General features: G+C 35.2%; 4 protein-coding genes across 5 annotated transcripts; 2 read left to right on the top strand and 2 right to left on the bottom strand.

The window, feature by feature from the left end:
* Positions 1 to 148: 148 nt before the first annotated feature.
* Positions 149 to 4,633, top strand: LOC125820705 (oligouridylate-binding protein 1B-like). Of its 2 annotated transcripts, none has more exons than XM_049500126.1 (12): positions 149 to 412; positions 1,875 to 1,927; positions 2,073 to 2,175; positions 2,324 to 2,400; positions 2,476 to 2,537; positions 2,644 to 2,731; positions 2,886 to 2,961; positions 3,049 to 3,079; positions 3,240 to 3,356; positions 3,514 to 3,599; positions 3,771 to 3,947; positions 4,158 to 4,633. In XM_049500126.1, exons 1-12 carry the CDS (start codon positions 308 to 310, stop codon positions 4,434 to 4,436), a joined length of 1,254 nt encoding a protein of 417 aa, XP_049356083.1. In that variant the 5' UTR covers positions 149 to 307; the 3' UTR covers positions 4,437 to 4,633. The 2 variants fall into 2 exon arrangements, with proteins under 2 accessions (XP_049356083.1, XP_049356084.1); XM_049500127.1 differs by having other exon boundaries at positions 181 to 412; positions 3,517 to 3,599.
* A 706-nt stretch (positions 4,634 to 5,339) lies between these two features.
* LOC125820605 (peroxisomal (S)-2-hydroxyacid oxidase GLO4-like) lies at positions 5,340 to 9,493 on the bottom strand. The gene is made up of 11 exons (XM_049500016.1): positions 9,340 to 9,493; positions 9,144 to 9,268; positions 9,010 to 9,056; positions 8,664 to 8,741; positions 8,449 to 8,573; positions 8,220 to 8,277; positions 7,344 to 7,406; positions 7,019 to 7,088; positions 6,218 to 6,318; positions 5,643 to 5,747; positions 5,340 to 5,546 (listed from the first exon to the last, which is right to left on the bottom strand). The coding sequence occupies exons 1-11, from the start codon at positions 9,480 to 9,482 to the stop codon at positions 5,367 to 5,369; spliced, it is 1,095 nt and encodes a 364-aa protein (XP_049355973.1). The 5' UTR covers positions 9,483 to 9,493; the 3' UTR covers positions 5,340 to 5,366.
* Positions 9,494 to 12,592: 3,099 nt separating this feature from the next.
* LOC125820607 (peroxisomal (S)-2-hydroxyacid oxidase GLO4-like) lies at positions 12,593 to 14,865 on the bottom strand. Its single transcript, XM_049500018.1, has 10 exons — positions 14,723 to 14,865; positions 14,520 to 14,644; positions 14,164 to 14,210; positions 13,823 to 13,944; positions 13,605 to 13,662; positions 13,438 to 13,485; positions 13,290 to 13,359; positions 13,069 to 13,169; positions 12,854 to 12,958; positions 12,593 to 12,772 (listed from the first exon to the last, which is right to left on the bottom strand). Exons 1-10 carry the CDS (start codon positions 14,863 to 14,865, stop codon positions 12,593 to 12,595), a joined length of 999 nt encoding a protein of 332 aa, XP_049355975.1.
* A 416-nt stretch (positions 14,866 to 15,281) lies between these two features.
* Positions 15,282 to 18,264, top strand: LOC125820606 (peroxisomal (S)-2-hydroxyacid oxidase GLO4-like). Its single transcript, XM_049500017.1, has 11 exons — positions 15,282 to 15,554; positions 15,623 to 15,747; positions 15,843 to 15,889; positions 16,238 to 16,315; positions 16,410 to 16,531; positions 16,692 to 16,749; positions 16,985 to 17,047; positions 17,263 to 17,332; positions 17,489 to 17,589; positions 17,680 to 17,784; positions 17,869 to 18,264. The coding sequence occupies exons 1-11, from the start codon at positions 15,412 to 15,414 to the stop codon at positions 18,046 to 18,048; spliced, it is 1,092 nt and encodes a 363-aa protein (XP_049355974.1). The 5' UTR covers positions 15,282 to 15,411; the 3' UTR covers positions 18,049 to 18,264.
* The last annotated feature ends 126 nt before the right edge of the window (positions 18,265 to 18,390 follow it).

The raw sequence follows: 18,390 nt of genomic DNA, 5'->3' as shown, positions 1-18,390 counted from the left end.
GAGTTCGGCCCAAATCTGGACAACTAATTTCAGTTCTCATTGTACAAACAAAACTAAAGGCCCATGACAAAAAGCCCAAAAACAGGAACCGGGTCGGTACCGATAGTCCCTCTCCTCTATAAATAACTCTACTACATTCTCATTCGTCATTTATTTCTGTTTTTTCCTTTCTTTTTTTTTTCTTTTTTCTTTTTTCTTTTTTTTTTCTTCTTCTTCTCGGAGACCTTCTTCTATCTCACCGTGAGGTCACCGGAAACCCGATCACGCCGGTAATTATTTCTCCGATCTCGGAATAGTAGTTGAGAAAATGCTGAATCAGAGGCTAAAACAAGAGCAACAACAAGCCTTGATGCAGCAAGCTCTTCTTCAACAACAGTCACTCTATCACCCTGGCCTAATAGCTGCTCCTCAGGTTCGTTTTCGGTTAGGTTGAATTTTCCACTTTGTCGTATATTTTTGGTTGATTTGTTTCTATTTCATTTTACTTTACGTTGATTGTTCTACCTCTCTAGGTTTTGTTTCTGTCAGATTAATGGGTATTTGCGGTCAAATGATATTTGGTACTTTTTGTGGTGTAGTTCATTGTATTACCTTTGAAGCGGACCCGTTTTCTTTCGTTAAAATTGTGGTGTTGTTTTGACATGATAGAAACTTAGGGTTTGGTTGTATAATGTGTATTGCTGAAACAACTTTAAAGATACTTTTAACTTGGTGTAATATTGTTGACTTTGGGACAAATTCCTATATTCCCCCCCAAATTACCTCACATATCATTAAGAGTACCCAACATTTTACGAGTAACTTGTTTTCCGTTGTTCTTTCTTTGTGACTTTGCTTGCACACACCAATAATCTGCGCTTGAACTGAGTTCCACATCACCCATCACTATTCATGGGCTAATTTGGTAATTAACTGTTGCCACCCACATCTATGGAGTAGCCACCAAAGTCGCTAGCTTCTTTTTTTGTCTATGCATCTTCAAGGCTACGGGCAAAGGTAGAAAACTGGACTGTAAATGTGAAAAGGTGTTAAGTCAGGCCCTATACATTTATATGACTTAATTTATCACCTGTAGTCATTTATAACCCATTAGTTTACGCATATCCTTAAGTTTTTCCATCTTTATGAATATTGGTTGTCCTCGATACTTCTTTTTCTTTCCTATAAGTAGGTTGCCTTGATTTCAAAACCTAGCTTCTTAGGGTATAAAATTTATGCATTTCATTGGTTCTGAAATTGTTTCCACTTAGGAGTGGCATGTAGTGTAATTCAAGGAGATACTTTTGAGTTGGGGAGCTATCCTCCTTTATCGAAGTGTCTTGTTAGTGAAGTATGAAGCATATAAGATAACTCTTACAAATATGGGTTGTCCTCGGTATTTTTTTTTTTGATAAGTAGATTGCCTTGATTTTAAAACCTAGCTTCTTGGGGTACAGAATCTATGCATTTCATTGTTTCCGAAATTGTTTTCATGTAGGAGTTGCATGTAGCGTAATTCTAGGAGATACTTTTGAGTTGGGGGAACTATCCTCCTTTATCGAAGTGTCTTGTTAGTGACGTATGAAGTATATAAAATAGCTCTTATGTTAATAGCGGAATCATTTGAATTCATTAGAGTGTGTCATGAGTTGCTCTGAATTGACTTTTACCAAACAACTCATTAACCTTTTTTGTCTTCAAGAATGAAGTTGATAAAGGGGGGGGGGGGTAAGTTTGTTTGTGGGTAGTGCTGTGTATGGGTAACTATCAACCAAGACTGACGAAAAGATACAGTATCTTTTACTTGAAGCATAGATTTCCTGGGGTTTCTGATATGTAGTTTGTATCTTATTTATTTTACCCCCCTCTTTTTATTTGTACGTACTTTGATGCAGATACCAAGTGGAAATCTACCTCCTGGGTTTGATCCAAGTACATGCCGCAGCGTGTGAGTGTGTTATTTTGTATTATTGATTGGTTGCCTTCTCGTTTATACTGGCATGCCTTGATTTTACATGCCAGTTAATGCTCTTGCTAGTATGTTATTTTCCTCTTTTAAAAGTTCTAGTTTTTTCATTTCTGAGAAAATGCAGGTATATTGGGAATATTCACCCACAGGTGTCTGAAACTCTTCTTCATGAACTTTTTTCATGTACTGGTCTGGTTGAAGGGTGCAAACTAGTAAGGAAGGACAAGGTACATCTTTTCTCCTCGTGCAACTTGACAGCATTTTCTGTCGCTACTGTTTAATATGTTTTGTAGATGTTTTTCCTCTTCTCCTTGTCTTATCTAGGCATTTTTCTATTATATGGCTTTAAAATTTATTTTGCTTCGTCTTGTGCAGTCATCTTATGGCTTTGTTCATTACTATGACCGTAGATCTGCTGAACTTGCTATAGTTACTCAAAATGGAAGGCACCTGTAAGTAGGCTTATTAGCTGTGTTTTGCTTTAGGCCTTTTTCCTTTTTACTGAGGTTCATACCGTTTGTTTTCAGGTTTGGGCAGCCTATTAAAGTTAACTGGGCATATGCCAGTGGACAGAGGGAGGATACTTCAAGTGCGTTCAGTTCCTGTTTTAGTATAATGCAATTTGTGACTTCACATTTAGTCCATTACGTTGCGTTGGAGTGTGTGAATTTGTGTATTAATTTTTTTGTTTGTAGGTCACTTCAATGTATTTGTTGGAGATCTGAGCCCAGAAGTTACTGATGCCATGTTGTTTGCTTGCTTCTCTGTTTACCCTAGTTGCTCGTAAGTACCTCCTCCTCCTTAATGCCTCCCTCAGAAGGTGCTCTGTCATGGTCAATATATTTGCTCTAGAAAGTGCCAAAATACACCAACACAAAAGATGATAGTTTACTTAAATGTGTACATCCAGTGGCTAATTATCCATTCCAATTGATAGTGATGCTAGGGTAATGTGGGATCAGCAGACTGGGCGTTCTAGGGGTTTTGGATTTGTTTCTTTCCGGAACCAACAGGTATCCTTTTATCTACATTTAGTTTCTAATTGTCTTTATGGTAATGCATGACTTTGTTCCCATTTAATCTTTGTTGTTCTTGTCCAGGATGCCCAAAGTGCAATTAATGATTTGACTGGTAAGTTGCCATAAAAGTTTTCTGCATTCAGTTAATTTATTACTGATTGATGCACATGTTGGATTATTTCAAAGCAATTGAGAACCAGAAGATTTTGTTTTACCCCTTGCATCACAGATGTTCCTCTCCCAGAAGCTGATTGCTTGTGTTATGATGTCAGGGAAATGGCTTGGTAGTAGACAGATACGTTGTAACTGGGCTACAAAAGGAGCTAATTCTAATGATGAACAAGGCTCAGAAATCAGAAGTGTCGTGGAATTAACTAATGGATCATCAGGTGTGTACAGTTTTCGAATGACAAGTCCTTAAATTTGATAAAGAGAATTATCCAGAACAAGCTAGTGTTCGGTTTTTATTTGGAAGGTGGCTGGATTCAATGTGTTTAATTTTCTGATATTGATTATGTCCTTCTTAATCAATGTCTCTTGTTGCAGAAGATGGTAAAGATCCAGCAAACAGTGATGCTCCTGAAAACAACACACAATATACAACTGTTTATGTGGGCAATCTTGCTCCCGAGGTAAGATATTCTTCTTCCTTTCTGAATTCTGCCTGTAAGGGAAACAGTTAATGGTGTGCGAGATCTTTAGGAGTAAACTATAAGGGTGCCTTTGCCCTAGCCCTTGGTCCGATCTTGAAGTACCATTGTGCTTTTGAAAAAGCTTAGTCCTATTACTTTCATTTGTTTCAGGCGACACAACTCGATCTCCATCGCCACTTTTATGCCATTGGTGCAGGAGTGATAGAGGAAGTTCGTGTTCAACGTGATAAAGGATTTGGTTTTGTAAGATACAGCACCCATGATGAGGCAGCTTTGGCAATTCAAATGGGAAATGCCCAATCAATTCTGTGTGGGAGACAGATTAAGGTAACATCATTCTACCTGCAGCTTTTTCCTGTATTAGGCTTTCTTTGAAGTTCATGCTGTATTGGATTATGATATGCTCCTTTAATAAAATGTTGGATGATACTTATTAAGACAATATGTAGTTGTAGCTCAGCTTTAGGAGTGTTTTCGTTATAATCAATTCTATTTGATCAAAACATTTAAGCTCAATTTTCTCATGTGTATTTCCAGTGTTCTTGGGGTAACAAACCAACACCACCTGGAACAGCCTCAAATCCTCTTCCACCACCAGCTGCAGCGCCATTAGGCCTCACTGCCACCGATCTTTTGACTTATGAACGGCATCTAGCTATGAGCAAGATGGCTGGTGTTCATGCCCTCATGCAACCTCAGGGTCAACATCCCCTGAAGCAAGCATCAATGGGAATGAGTGCTTCTGGAGCAAGCCAGGCTATATATGATGGTGGTTTCCAGAATCTTGCTGCTCAGCAGCTCATGTATTATCAGTGATGTGCAGAAATATGTCTTGACATTTCGTTGCCTTTCTTTTAGACTAGATGAGTTTTTATAAATGTCTAGATTTTCTTGTATTCTGTTTTCGAAATCAAGGCTTGGTAATGCGGTACTCACATGTATGAATATTATGAGGTGAACATTTTACGTCTTTGATTTCGTAAGGCGAGTGTATACTGCGAGTTTTATGTATACTCCATTGTTCTTGTTCATATTTTATTCATGCAGCAGTAGCATCACATTTAGAGAGTTATATATTTAAAACTTTCAAATGATTTTTTCCGTCTTCTTTATACTTCATTCAAATAATTATTTTGTTCAATTGTGTTGAGGTTAATGTTTGTACTGCCGAAACTTTGATGGATATGAGAATCAGGTTTGAATGTGAATTTCTATCGAGTTTGTGCTTGGTATGTTTTCCACTGAGACTGAGTAGATCGCTTGAAGACTGTTTTTGCCTAGTGCTGTTGAAATATTGACCTAAAGAAAAAACATTTTTAATCACAATGGAGAAAAATGAGCTACACTAGTCAACTTTGATTTTTAGGCCTTGGGGTACGTCAAGGATGGCAAGATGCTAATGAGCAAGACGCAGTTCTATTTATATATATTGGCTATATATTTTGTTTCAGGATCCAATCTGTAGACGATTTGACCGTCCCTGCTACGGCTTTGGTTTGGTGGTGAGAGCATAATGCATTGTGACACAGTATATATATAGCGGAAAGGGAATTCCAAATCATAGTTTTCAGCATTCGAGCACAATCACAATTGATGGGGAAACAAAAAGGAACGAGGAATGTGACACTATCATAGATTTGACAACACTTCTCACTTAAAAATTTGCTTATGATTTTAACACAATTGCAGAATTGGAGCTAGGTCCTGTTTTTAAAGGAAATATACTTAGCTGCTTTCAGGATGAAACTACATCCTACAAATGAACCTTTCTTTCTCTGTTTTCACATGGCTTCTTGTTATGTCGTCGACACTGCAGCAGCCAGAAAGGGCCATTGTTAACTCAAGTTCATCCTTGAGCATTTGAATAACCTGCTTTACCCCTAGCTCCCCCTTAGCTGCCAGGCCATAGATAACTGCTCGACCAATCTGCAGGAATATGCTTTATATTAACAAAAGGCCAAATCCCTGGTAAGAACAAGGTAGAGCTTAGAAATTGAAGTAAAATTTTTCAAATAAGTTCACCAGAACAGCTTTTGCACCAAGAGCTAAGGCCTTGAATATGTCTGTTCCTCGCCTCACTCCTCCATCGAAAAATACTGGAACTTTACCTTGAACAGCATGGACAACCTGAAATCGTGAAACCATTGAGATATGTGGATATTATACACATGCAGAAATGTTTGTTTCCGCTTGGACCTGTGATTCGAGTTTGGATTTCAAATCCAAATTTTCTTAGATATCCAATCAAATACAAAGGATTAAACTTGTGAATGTGAAAGACATAGTTGACTCCAATAACTAGCTTGATGTAAGGACCCAATTGATCTTGCTGTGGAACTCAAACATGACAGGAAGCTGCATTCAACCATCTCCAGGAGTTTTTGCTATACATTTGATAGGTCATAGAATTTATAATTTCCTCCAAGGTATGTTGTATCTGTGGTTTAATTTTTTGTAAACAAGAATTGAGAGTTGTATACTGACAAACTTTTGTGCTATGCCTAACATTAATGTTAAAAAAGTCTAAAAAGCTAATCCATTGAATTTATCAACATTCTATAAAAGACAACATTAAACATATTAAGGTAGGGAATAACCTCTTCAAGAACAGATATAGTAGCTGGAGCATAATCTAGTTGCCGAGCTCCATGGTTAGAGACAATGATTCCTGCAACTCCTGCTTCAATCGCTTTTATTGCTGCAAAACAGAAGCATATGCCAAGTTTTTAGAATAGATGCTCAATTAGTGAGAACAACAACAACGCCTCAATCACAAGTTAGTCGGAGTCAGCTATATGCATCCTCGCTATCTGTTTTGCTCAATTTGAACCAATCTCATTCCAATATCAGTAAATTAGGTTCTCTATCACTAAGAGTTCTCTGTATATCCTATTGACATACAAATAGCTAACAAGATTAATAAGACTCCTAGCATGTACTAAAAGGTAACATATAATTAGTGAGACCCTTGAGTTAGGAAAATTTGGATTGTTGTAAGAAGCTTAAGATCCACCTCTACCACCCTCTTCTGTCGTAGAAAAACAAAAGTTGACTGAAAAAAAAGAGAGTTTAGTTTGGTGAATGATGGCAAGTATCTGGAAGAAACCTCTTTTTGGTCTAGCTTAAGTACTAGAATTCATATTCCTGAGAATTTTTCCCTAAAAGATTTGTGACTATGTTCTTCATGATGTTTGTTTGTACCTCTATTTTCCTTACTTGACTGCAGTTACTATCAGATTTTTGCATTAACCAGCTCCCTTCTGAACTTCCCCACGTACGATTTACAACTTAATACCAACCTCCAGCTTTCATGGCCATTTGCTTTGTACATGCTCTTAGATACATAATCAGTGCACAAAACTAAACTATGCAGACATCGAGGGTTCAGTAATAAATACCATCTTCAGAAGTCAGAATGCCCTTAATCAGAATTGGCAACTTGGTAATTGATTTTAACCACTCTATATCCTGCAAAGTTTTTGGATCATAAAAGATTCGAAAAAAGAATGCAGTTGATCATATTTGTATTTTTGGTAAAAAATGAGAATCTGATTCTTCTAAATGTACTTTGTAGCTCAACAATTTACTTATTTTGACATATGTTGACATCCTCAACCAAAATGTTTGTTCTAGGACCAAGAGTGTATATCAATGATATAATATCATCCTGTGTTCTCATGTGGTATTAAGGAAAAAAAAAAGAATAAACTTTAAACTTTGTACCTTCCAACAAAGAGAAGCATCAAAAGTTCCTGCAGCTAAGGCTTCAATATTTGAGCCCTTGTCCTGTAGAAGTTTATTAGTAGATCGATCAGTAAGCATGAAATATACCATTTCCAAGTTGATAGATTACGATGTTCTGCATATCAAACTAATGAATAAGAACGTGAAAGCATATAAAGCAGCAACACATAGATGAGTGGAGAAGCGTTGTGCATCATATTCAACCAACTGAAGTAGCACACCAGTGCAGTCAAATGGATTAACTTCTCTAGACAAATATCCTACTGATGAGGATGTGATTTCAGGTTCAAACGAGAAAAAAAGGGGGAATAGAGAAGCAATGTTTAGGGGAAAACCTGTGTCATTGTTACCAAATACATTGTAATACGCAGAAGTATCGTTTCCCAAACTCAAGCATAATAGCAAGTTAACAACTAGTGAAGAGATCAGCTAATTTGCAAGTCAAAGCTGTATATCCATTGATGGAAACTTAGGTTCTACCTACTGGGCAGCAAAAGAAGTACCTACTTTATAGTTTCTACTTCATAGTCAAATTAACCATTTCAGTTTGCATTACTTGTGAAAAACATGACCTAAGTGTTTGGTACTCAAGGAACTTTATTTTAGGAGTGATAGCATGTATTCTGGCATCACAATTGTTGAAGCTAATCCTAGCGTCAACATCCACCCTGAACAAATGGAAAGATAAAATGAATGAATCATTCAGAAAGAACTCCAGATTTAGTAGAAAAAAATAGCAAATTATGGTCATTTCAGTCATAGAATAAATTTTGTTTCCTAAGAGAGTTTGAAATTCTCCTCTTTCAGTTTGAAAAGTGATTTGTCTGTAAAGCCAGAATATATGGTTTTACTTACAGAAACATATTCAGTTGATATAAGACCTTCGAAGTTCTTCAACTGAGGTGCGATCATCCTGCAATTGTGACTCTTTTCTTTCTAGATCAACTCAGGAGTACAAAACTACACAAAAAGTTCCTTAAAAGTGTGGAATGATGAAACTAATTTCTAACCAGACAAGATTGAAGAAAACGATGAAAAGGATTTTAGCTACACTTGAGTGACATCAAAAAGATATATAGCTTACTTATTCTTTATGTCTGCCTCCCTTCTACCAAGCCTTGGAGTATCAGCTGTAAGAATAATAGCCCCAAATCCATTCTTCTCAGCTCTATGTACCATAAGTGCTGTTATATCCCTTCTTTTGTAAACCTATTGACAAATGAAATGTAACATTCTGTTTCAATACATAAAAACCAGTAAAGATACATGGAGATCATGATAGTTGAGAAGAAATTTTACGTATATTTGGAAAAAGCGAACAGCATTGCAGCTGGAAGCAACCTCCTCCACTGTGCAGGTTGACATGTATGACAGTCCCTATAACCAAGAGAACTCAGTATCCACACGCCAGAATTTGAAATTGATCCGCTTCGGAAAAATATTACTCCTCTGTTTTAATTTGTTTTAATTTGTTTGCCTGGTTTTGACTTGACACGAAGTTTAAGAAAATAGAAAAGACTCTTGAATCTTGTGGTCTTAAACTAAAGATATGTGGAATTTACCAAAATGCCCTTTAATCTTGTAGCGGTATTTTTTTTTTTTGAAATGGACTAAACGGAAAACAAGACAAACATGGAGGGAGTACCATAATAACATCACATGCTGCAGCTCCTCTCGCTGTTGCAACTTCTCCTGGCATAAATACAACAGTTTGATGGAATCAGAGCTACATTGTATGTTCAGCTAAGCGACTAGGGTGCTAATTGATTTAATACAAACCTTCAAGATGTGCCAATTTATGCATGGCCGTTGGGGCAATCATAATAGGAGCTGACGTCTTGTGACCTAGAATAGTAGTTGACATATCTATCTTGCTCACATCAACAAGTATTCTAGGCCGAATACTGAGTTTTTGAGAAGTTAGTGATAGAAACATGTCTGTGGCTAAATCAACAGCGAGAAATTACAAACTTACATGATTCTACGAAATGATTCTACATTTTCTTTAAGGGTGTGTTGGTCCTCAGCTCCTCCAGTATAGTAGTCGTAGTACATTTTCGGAAGGGCATGCCTAGCAAGCTCTTGGAATTCATTCACGTTAACTGGCTCCCCTGCCATTTAGCTTGCACCTGCAAAACACGAGCACTCACATGTTGCATTTCTCGCATTGTAGATTTTTGATCTTGTCTGTCTATTCAAGTGTCAAAACAGGGTCTTATACTTAGAGATGGATCCAGAATATTGCGTTTATGGGTTCTGAATTTTAGAAGTTTTTGCATACTAGGTGAATTTCTTAAGTTAACTACTAAAGCTACTAGGTCCAACCAAAACCGTAATTAGACTCTAGCTCTGCCCCTGCTTATACAACTAGTATGAATCAAGAGACTCAGAAAAATGTCAACCTTTCCGTCCTAAAATAACCAGCTTTAGGTCAATCTAACTGTTTGAGCTATTACTTATTAGTGAGGTCAGAGTTTTCATATACATTGATCAAAAAATGTACTCCCTTTCATTTCAATTTATTTGCCTCACTCTTTAGTTCCCAACTTCCCATATGACATGTTCAAGACACGAGATTAATGAGCATTTTGACACATTTCACGTACCTTTAATTCAACATCATTAGATCAAAAAGTTGTACTCCCCCTGTCCCATGACTCACTTTCTTCTTTAGTCGGTATAAAAAAAAAGTGTTACTTTTTTTCTTAAGCTTGGTGGCAAGTCTAACTAACACATATAAAATGAGACGGATGAAGTATTTAGTTTCTTAAACTCCGTATTAAGTCAAAACTAGACAAACAAATCGAAACAAGGAGTAACAAATTAATCAATCAAATTTGTTTAGGTATAGAACAAATCCTTTGTAACAAGGAAGATAAATCCAAGATGAAGGAGCAGCAATAAGTAAGAACAATTTATAATTCAGATTCAAACTTGACATCATGTGAAAACGGATCAAATTATTGAAGAAAGCTTCAGAAATTAAAAAGAAAGAAAAAAGAGGATTTTTCTGAGTACCTGCAAAGTACAAAGAAGAGTTGCGCACTTCTCCACTCCTCCCTCTCTTCTTCGTGGTAGTTGAACTTCGACAAAAGTTGCTTTGCATAAATTTTAACACTAGGAAGATTTCACCTTTTTTTCTTTTAATAAATTAAGGTACAGAAGAAGGGGATTTCCAAGTGGCAATTGAACTACCAACAAGGTACCGACCGGGTTGTGGTGCAGTGATGAAACTGTTTCATCCTTAATCAGAAGTCTCGAGTTCGAGCCTTGAGTATGGACAAAATTCTGTTGGAAGCACTTTCAAATGGACTCTGCACAGCGCGATCTGAATTTAGTCAGAGCTTCCATGTAGACTCTAAAACCGGATGGCAAACTAAAAAAAAAAAAAAACTACCAACAAGGTAAAAATTTAAATAACAGCAACCAACGTGAAAATTTACATACTCGAACTGCTAAATTTTTGAACGGTGCTATTCAGTTAAGAAAACTGTTTTTTCCTTAATACAACTTGTTAATTGTTTAGCAATATCCTAATCTATAGCTTGGAAGCATGTATTGCCGGAGACTTTTGGCTTTACTTTCCTTTTTAATTCATTTTAATTAAATAATTATGTCTTTTTTTTATAGTTATTTAATATTTACTTTATCTATGACATATTTAGAAACATTTTAATATATTTTATATATTTTTAGTTTAAGATAATAAAGTTTAAAGGTTTTTTTCTTCTTAAATTTCATGTCAAGTTAAAATAAAAAAAATAAATTAATATGAAGGGAGTAATTCTTATTTTGATTTTTAAAATTTTTAGATACAAAAAGCCTAGTGTGAGAAATATGAAGTTTTACATTCAAATTCAAATTTAGTGGATGTGGAATTAGTTAATGTGTGTGTAAGCTAATCAGAATCCACGAGTCAGCTAACAATAAGAACTAAAATGTTAAAGAATTTTATTTGAACGATACAAAACTGTGATTTTAGAAAACAAAGAGTAAATTTACTAGGAGATCAAATTGTATCAATCTAACATGACTAAATGAATAATGGGGTGATATTATGTAATAATCAATTATAGATAATCAAAATACGATTATGTGTAAATATGTTTAAATATATTCCCTATGTTTATTTTTACTTGTCACACTCATTAAGAAAATAATTATTGATACATGTATTTTATCAATCTATCCCTATTAAATGATGTTTAATATTAAGTCTTGGAAAATGATTTGGAGAATAAGTATTTAATGGTGAGGGTAAAACATGAAAAAATAATAATTGTCTTTTCTTGATATGTCAAAAGTGACAAGTAAAAATGAAAATTTATTTTAAGAATAAGTGACAAGTAAAAGTGTATAAAAACTAAATATGTGTTGACAACGTATTTCTATTAATGAAGGCAACAAGATATTAAATAGAATTACATGGAAAATAATAAGACTCCTAAACTAACTGAATTAAAGTAATCTAAATAAATAATTACTTCTGAACTAACTAATGCAATTCTAATACGACCAAACTACTGATGTCTGAACTAACTCGTGATGTTCTAATAAAGTGAAGGCGTGACCTTTAATAGCGGATATTGAATTTAATGAATATCCATATTTTTCAATTCTTTTGCGTGTATAGTTGTTCTTTTTGCTTCAAGTCACCCTTAGGACAGGTTGGTCCAGAATCTATACAGTTGACATTTTTAGGTCCGAGGTGTTAAAATTTTAGCTTGATTTTCGTATTATATTCTAGTTTTACTTTTTTTTAAAAAGAAAGTTAAAATATTATCATAACTATTTATATTTTTCGAAAGAAAAATATAATTTTCTTTCATATTTTATTATTTTTTTCTCAAATAAAATGTTTGGAACTCTATAAATTGAACGCGCCTCTTCTCAGCCTCCACAATGTAATCATTAATTTTTTTTATTTATGGAGAGATTTTCTCTCTATAGTTTATTCTATTTGAAATATATATGCCAATTGACAAATCATATAATAATATTATATTTTTAGTATAATTTTATGTTGATTTATTGTCTCTATGATTTATATTCGTAAGTATCCATATGACGCCCTAATTTTTTCGAACCCAACACAAAGTGTCTTGTGCAATAACGGCAAAATCATAAATTTCACTACGATAAAATGTAACTTTTGACATTTATTTTTTAATATACACGATATAATTTTCTGACGAGACCATTCATTTGGAAAGGAACAGATGATTAAACTACATCCTACCTAGGAACCTTTCTTTCTCTGTCTTAACATAATTTCTGGTAATGTCAGCCACAGTGCAGCAGCCAGCAAGAGCCATAGTCTGTTCCAATTCATTCTTGAGCATTTCAATAACTTGTTTTACCCCAGATTCTCCCTTAGCGGCCAGACCATAGATAACCGGTCGACCAATCTGTAGGAATATATAAAAAAAATAAAATTACGTTGTCCGTGTATATAACTTAAATTCATTTCTTTAAATCATTAAGTTTACCAGAACAGCTTTTGCGCCGAGTGCTAGAGCCTTGAATATGTCTGTTCCTCGTCTAATTCCTCCCTCAATAAGAACTGGAACTTTACCTTGAACTACATGGACCACCTAATTTAGGAGATTTCAAGTTAATTGTTCTCAAATTTTTAAGATTCAAAATAACACATTTCAACTTCAAAATGAGCTTGTATTTCAGATCTGAAATTTAAGGGAATCACCTCTTCAAGAACAGAAACAGTAGCTGGAGTGTAATCCAGCTGCCGAGCTCCATGGTTAGAGACGATAATTCCTGCAACTCCTGCTTCAATTGCTTTCATTGCTGCAAAAATATTCAGTGTTTTCCATCAAAGAGAGAAATTATTGGAATCATGTACAATGAGATATGGAGCTGATTAGAGTTTCTGTTGACTTGAGCTAAGGTTTATGATAAATATTATACCATCTTCACTCGTGAGAATGCCTTTTATCAGGATTGGCAACTTGGTAACTGACTTTAACCATGCTATTTCCTGCAAATTTCATCATATGATCTTTCTCATGTGATATTAAGTAACGCAATTCATCTATTTAACTTTCAAATCATTTACCTTCCAGAAAAACGAACGATCAAGAGTTTCTACAGCGCAAGCTTTTTCCTGCAGAATTTTATTAGTAAGCATGGTGTACACTATTTCAAGTTTCGCCTTTCAGCATAACATGTAATTTGTCTAATACTCCTATTTGCTTTTAGTAAAAAGCCAGAATATTTACTTACAGAGGCAAATTTAGTTGATAGAAGACCTTCAAAGTTCCTCAATTGAGGTGCGATCATCCTGCATTAATTCTCTTAGTAGATCAACACAAGATTACCAAAATTATAAAATTTCTCAAGTACTGAATGATTAAACCAACTACTTCCGGATAAGAATGAAGATGAATCATGGAAAGGATTATAGCTAGACTTGAATGACAACAATTGTATATACAACTTACTTATTTGTTATATCAGCCTTCCTTCTACCAAGCGCTGGAGTATCAGTAGTGAGAATTATAGCCCTGAACCCATTACTCTCAGCTTGACGTACCATATGTTCTGTTATCTCTCTCTTGAGAGCCTTCTGACAAAGAATAAACTATAAATCTCTATTTGTTGCAAAACATGAAAAATCAGTATTTACGTATGAAGATAATGAGAGTTGGGAATAATATCTTACAAAAGTCTGAATGAAGCGAACAACCTTGCACGTAAATGACAATCCCTGTATCCAAGAGAATTTAGCATCCAGACACCAGAATTCGATAAAATCTGTTTTTTTTTTTCCAGAAAATATTACCGCGATAACATCACATGATGCAGCGCCTCTAGCTGTTGCGATTTCTCCTGGCATAAATATAACAGGTTTCTAGAATCAGTTAAACATAATTAGCGATTAAGGAGATACTCCCCGGTTTCAATATGTTTCTCTTACTTTCCTTTTTAGTTCCTCTTTCCTTCTTTTGGGAACTCTTTAATTCTAACTTTCCACATGACATGTTTAAAACCACAAGATTAAAGATCTTTTGGTACATTCTACATATCTTTAGTTTAAGATCACAAGATACAAAAATCTTCTTTACTTTCTTAAATGTTGTGTCAAGTCAAAACCAGACAAATAAATTGAAATGAATGGAGTAATTGATTTAGTACAACCTTCAGGGTGTGCAAATTTATGCATCATAGTTGGGGCAATCATAATAGGAGCTGATGTCTTGTGACCAAGTATAACAGTTGACATGTCTATTCTGCTCACATCAACAAGTATTCTTGGACGGATTCTGAGTTTTTTGAAAATTAGTTAATAGTGATAGATATCTGTCCATGGCCAATTCAAGAGCAAGAAATTACAAACTTACATGATTCTACGAAATGCTTCGATGTTTTCTTCGAGTGTGTACTGGTCCTCAGATCCTCCAGCAAAGAAGTCGTAGTACATATTTGGAAGAGCTTGCCTAGCTAGCTCTTCAAATTCATTCACATTAACTGGTTCACCTGCCATTTAGCCTGCACACACGAGCATTCATATGTTAAATTGTTCTTGTTGTAGAATTTTGGTCTTGTTTTGAGGGAAGAATTTGATGTTTTGAAGTATGACTATTAGTACCCGTAGGATACAGATAGTAGTTCACACTTCCAGTATCTCCACCTTCTTGTTTGTTATAATTTAGAAGCTCATAGATCAAATTAGCTGATAGCTGTAGTTGAACTTAGAACTTTTGAATGCAGGGTCCATACTCACATATAGGCATAAGGGCTAAGGCTATTTCCCAAAAGTCCTTTTTTTTAGAACTTAGAAGCTCAATTAGCTCATAGCTGTGCTGAATTTAGAGATAGCCTTTTAAATGCAGGGTCCATTCGGCTATATACCTACAGCTTCTAAGTTATAAAACAAGAAGGTGGAGAAGCTGGAGAACTGAACTCCTTTCTGTATCCTACAGGTACTAAATATTTTTGCCTCAAAACCTCCGATTCTGCTCTCAAAAGAACCAAAATTCTACAACCAGAGTGATTTAACATACAAATGCTTGTGTTTGCAGGCTAATAAATGGCAGGTGAACCAGTTAATGTGAATGAATTTGAAGAGCTAGCTAGGAAAGTTCTTCCAAAGATATACTATGACTTCTTTTCTGGAGGAGCTGAGGACCAGTATACACTCAAAGAAAATATTGAAGCATTTCGTAGAATCACGTAAGTTTGTAACTTCTTGCTCTTGATTAGGCAATAGAGATCACAGCACTAACCTTTCAGAAACTCAGTATCCGGCCAAGAATACTTGTTGATGTGAGCAAAATAGACATGTCAACTATTATACTTGGTCACAGGACATCAGCTCCAATTATAGTTGCCCCAACTTCGTCGCATCAATTGGCACATCCTGAAGGTTTGGATAAAATCAATTAGTAAAAACTAGTCTGTTAGCATAAGGTACCCCCACCGTGTAGTTCTTACTCCAAAAAGCTGTTGTATTTATGCCAGGAGAAGTTGCAACAGCTAGAGGTGCTGCAGCATGTAATGTTATCATGGTAATAGTTTTAGTTTGGTCAAAAACATACCTAAAGTATCTACTTTGAGTTTCATACTTGAACTATCAGGTGTGCAAGTTTCCTACCTGAACTATTACCAACTATTTATCAAACAACAATTCAATTATCAGGTAGGAATATGGAACATTTGATAGTTGAGGTATCATTGGATACATAGTTGGTGATAGTTTAAGTAGGAAACTTGTACACATGATATTTCAGTTATGAAACTCAAAAAACCAGGATACTTTTAGCTATAATATTTTTGACCCTTCCCTCTAATATTTTCTAAAAAAACAGATCAAGCTCGAATTCTGGTATGTGGATGCTAAATTCTCTTGGATGTAGGGAGTGGCATTTACGTCAACATGCACAATGGAGGAGGTTGCTTCAAGCTGCAAGGCTGTTCGCTTCATTCAGACTTTCGTAACTTATTACCCCCAACTCTCACATCCTGGTACATATTTACTGATTTTTGTGTTCTATAACAGATAGGTAATTTTTTTTTCTTTGTAAATAGGCTTTCAAGAGAGAGATAACAGCAAATATGGTAGAGAGAGCTGAACGCAATGGATTCAGGGCAATAATTCTCACTGTTGATACTCCCAGACTAGGTAGAAAGGAGGCAGATATAAAGAATATGTAAGTTGTATATACAATTGTTATCATTCAAGTCTAGCTAAAATATTTTTCATGATTCATCTTCATTCTAATTCGGAATTATCGGTTTCATCATTCAGTACTTGAATTTTTTTTTTTATATAATTTTGGTAATCTATGTTGATAAAGAGAATTAATGCAGGATGATTGCACCTCCTTTCAAGAACTTTGAAGGTCTTATATCAACTGAAGTTGTTTCTGTAAGTAAAAGCTATTATTAGACAAATTACATGTCAAGTTGAAAGTCAAAACTTGAAACTCCTTAACGAAATTATCTTACTTTGCAGAATTACAATGTCTCAAATTAGCTAGTTCCTCCTACTATTAGCATTGGTTTTCTCTTTTATTTAGTTAAATGACACAATTCGCCATCGATATATATACTTGAAAAATAGTGTACACTAGGCTTACTAATCCACAGATAAATTTCTGCAGGACAAAGGCTCAAATGTTGAAGCTTATGCTGCAGAAACTCTTGATCCTTCGTTTTGCTGGAAGGTACATAATTTAAAAGTTAAATATATGTGTTCCTTAATACCACATGAGATGATCATATGATGAAATACAGTCTTGGTCCTTGAATTCAAATTTTATTGAGGCTGTCAACATTTGTTAAAATATGTAAAATTGACGAGCTTAAAAGTACATTAGGGAAGGATCATATCTAGTTTCATAGTCTTCTGTAATCCTCACAATCTCCAAAAACTTTGCAGGATATAGCATGGTTAAAATCAATTACCAAGTTGCCAATTCTGATTAAGGGTGTTCTCACTGGTGAAGATGGTAATAATTTTTATCACTGAACCTTAGCTTAAGTCAACAGAAACTCTAATCAGCTCCATATGATTTAACATATATATACTATAAACTTGATTTTGCGACTAAGTCTCACCAATTGAACATTTCTTCCAAAGAATTTTTTCATACTATTCTTTGCAGCAACCAAAGCAATTGAAGCAGGAGTTGCAGGAATAATCGTCTCTAACCATGGAGCTCGGCAGCTGGATTACACTCCAGCTACTATTTCTGTTCTTGAAGAGGTGATTTTCTTCCTTACATGTTTGATGTCCTCTTTTTAGCATGTATATTGGCTTCCATATATTCTTTCCTGAATGTCCAAATGGTTTCAGGTGGTCCATGCTATTCAAGGTAAAATTCCAGTTCTTCTTGATGGAGGAATTAGGCGAGGAACAGACATATTCAAGGCATTAGCACTAGGCGCAAAAGCTGTTCTGGTGAACTTAATGATTTACAGAAATGCATTTAACTTATATACTCTAAGAGTGTATTGAATTTAACTTAACATTTACACTCTACAGATTGGTCGACCAGTCATCTATGGTCTGGCTGCTAAGGGGGAGACCGGGGTAAAGCAAGTTATAGAAATGCTCAAGAATGAATTGGAGCAGACCATGGCTCTTGCTGGCTGCTGCACTGTGGATGACATTACCAGAAGCCATGTTTTTACAGAGACAGAAAGGTTCCTATGTAGGATGTAGTTTAATCCTATGTTCCTCTAAATAAACGGCTTATTAGCCCCAAACTCTACAATCATGTCACATCTTGCTTTCTAATAATCCTCTGTGTAGTGGCATTTCTGCTCCTCTCCAATAACTAAATCCTTGTATAGGATTGTGCTAATTTCCTTATGGTACCTGCAGTGGCGTAGCCACATACAATAAAGGTTCATTTGTTGAACACCTTTCATCGAAAAATTATACTTAACTGTATACATCAAAAGTTATATTCTATACATAAATATTAAATTTTAGTGAAATTTATGTCTTCGTAATTAGGTACCTTCACTTTCCGGTGTGAGACACTTCATATTTTAAAATGTC

Source organism: Solanum verrucosum, unplaced genomic scaffold, assembly GCF_900185275.1.
Source record: "Solanum verrucosum unplaced genomic scaffold, falcon-dt-bn FXZP01000117.1, whole genome shotgun sequence".
NCBI lineage: Eukaryota > Viridiplantae > Streptophyta > Magnoliopsida > Solanales > Solanaceae > Solanum > Solanum verrucosum.
Note: the sequence above shows the minus strand (reverse complement) of the source record. Positions and strands in the feature narration are given on the sequence as shown.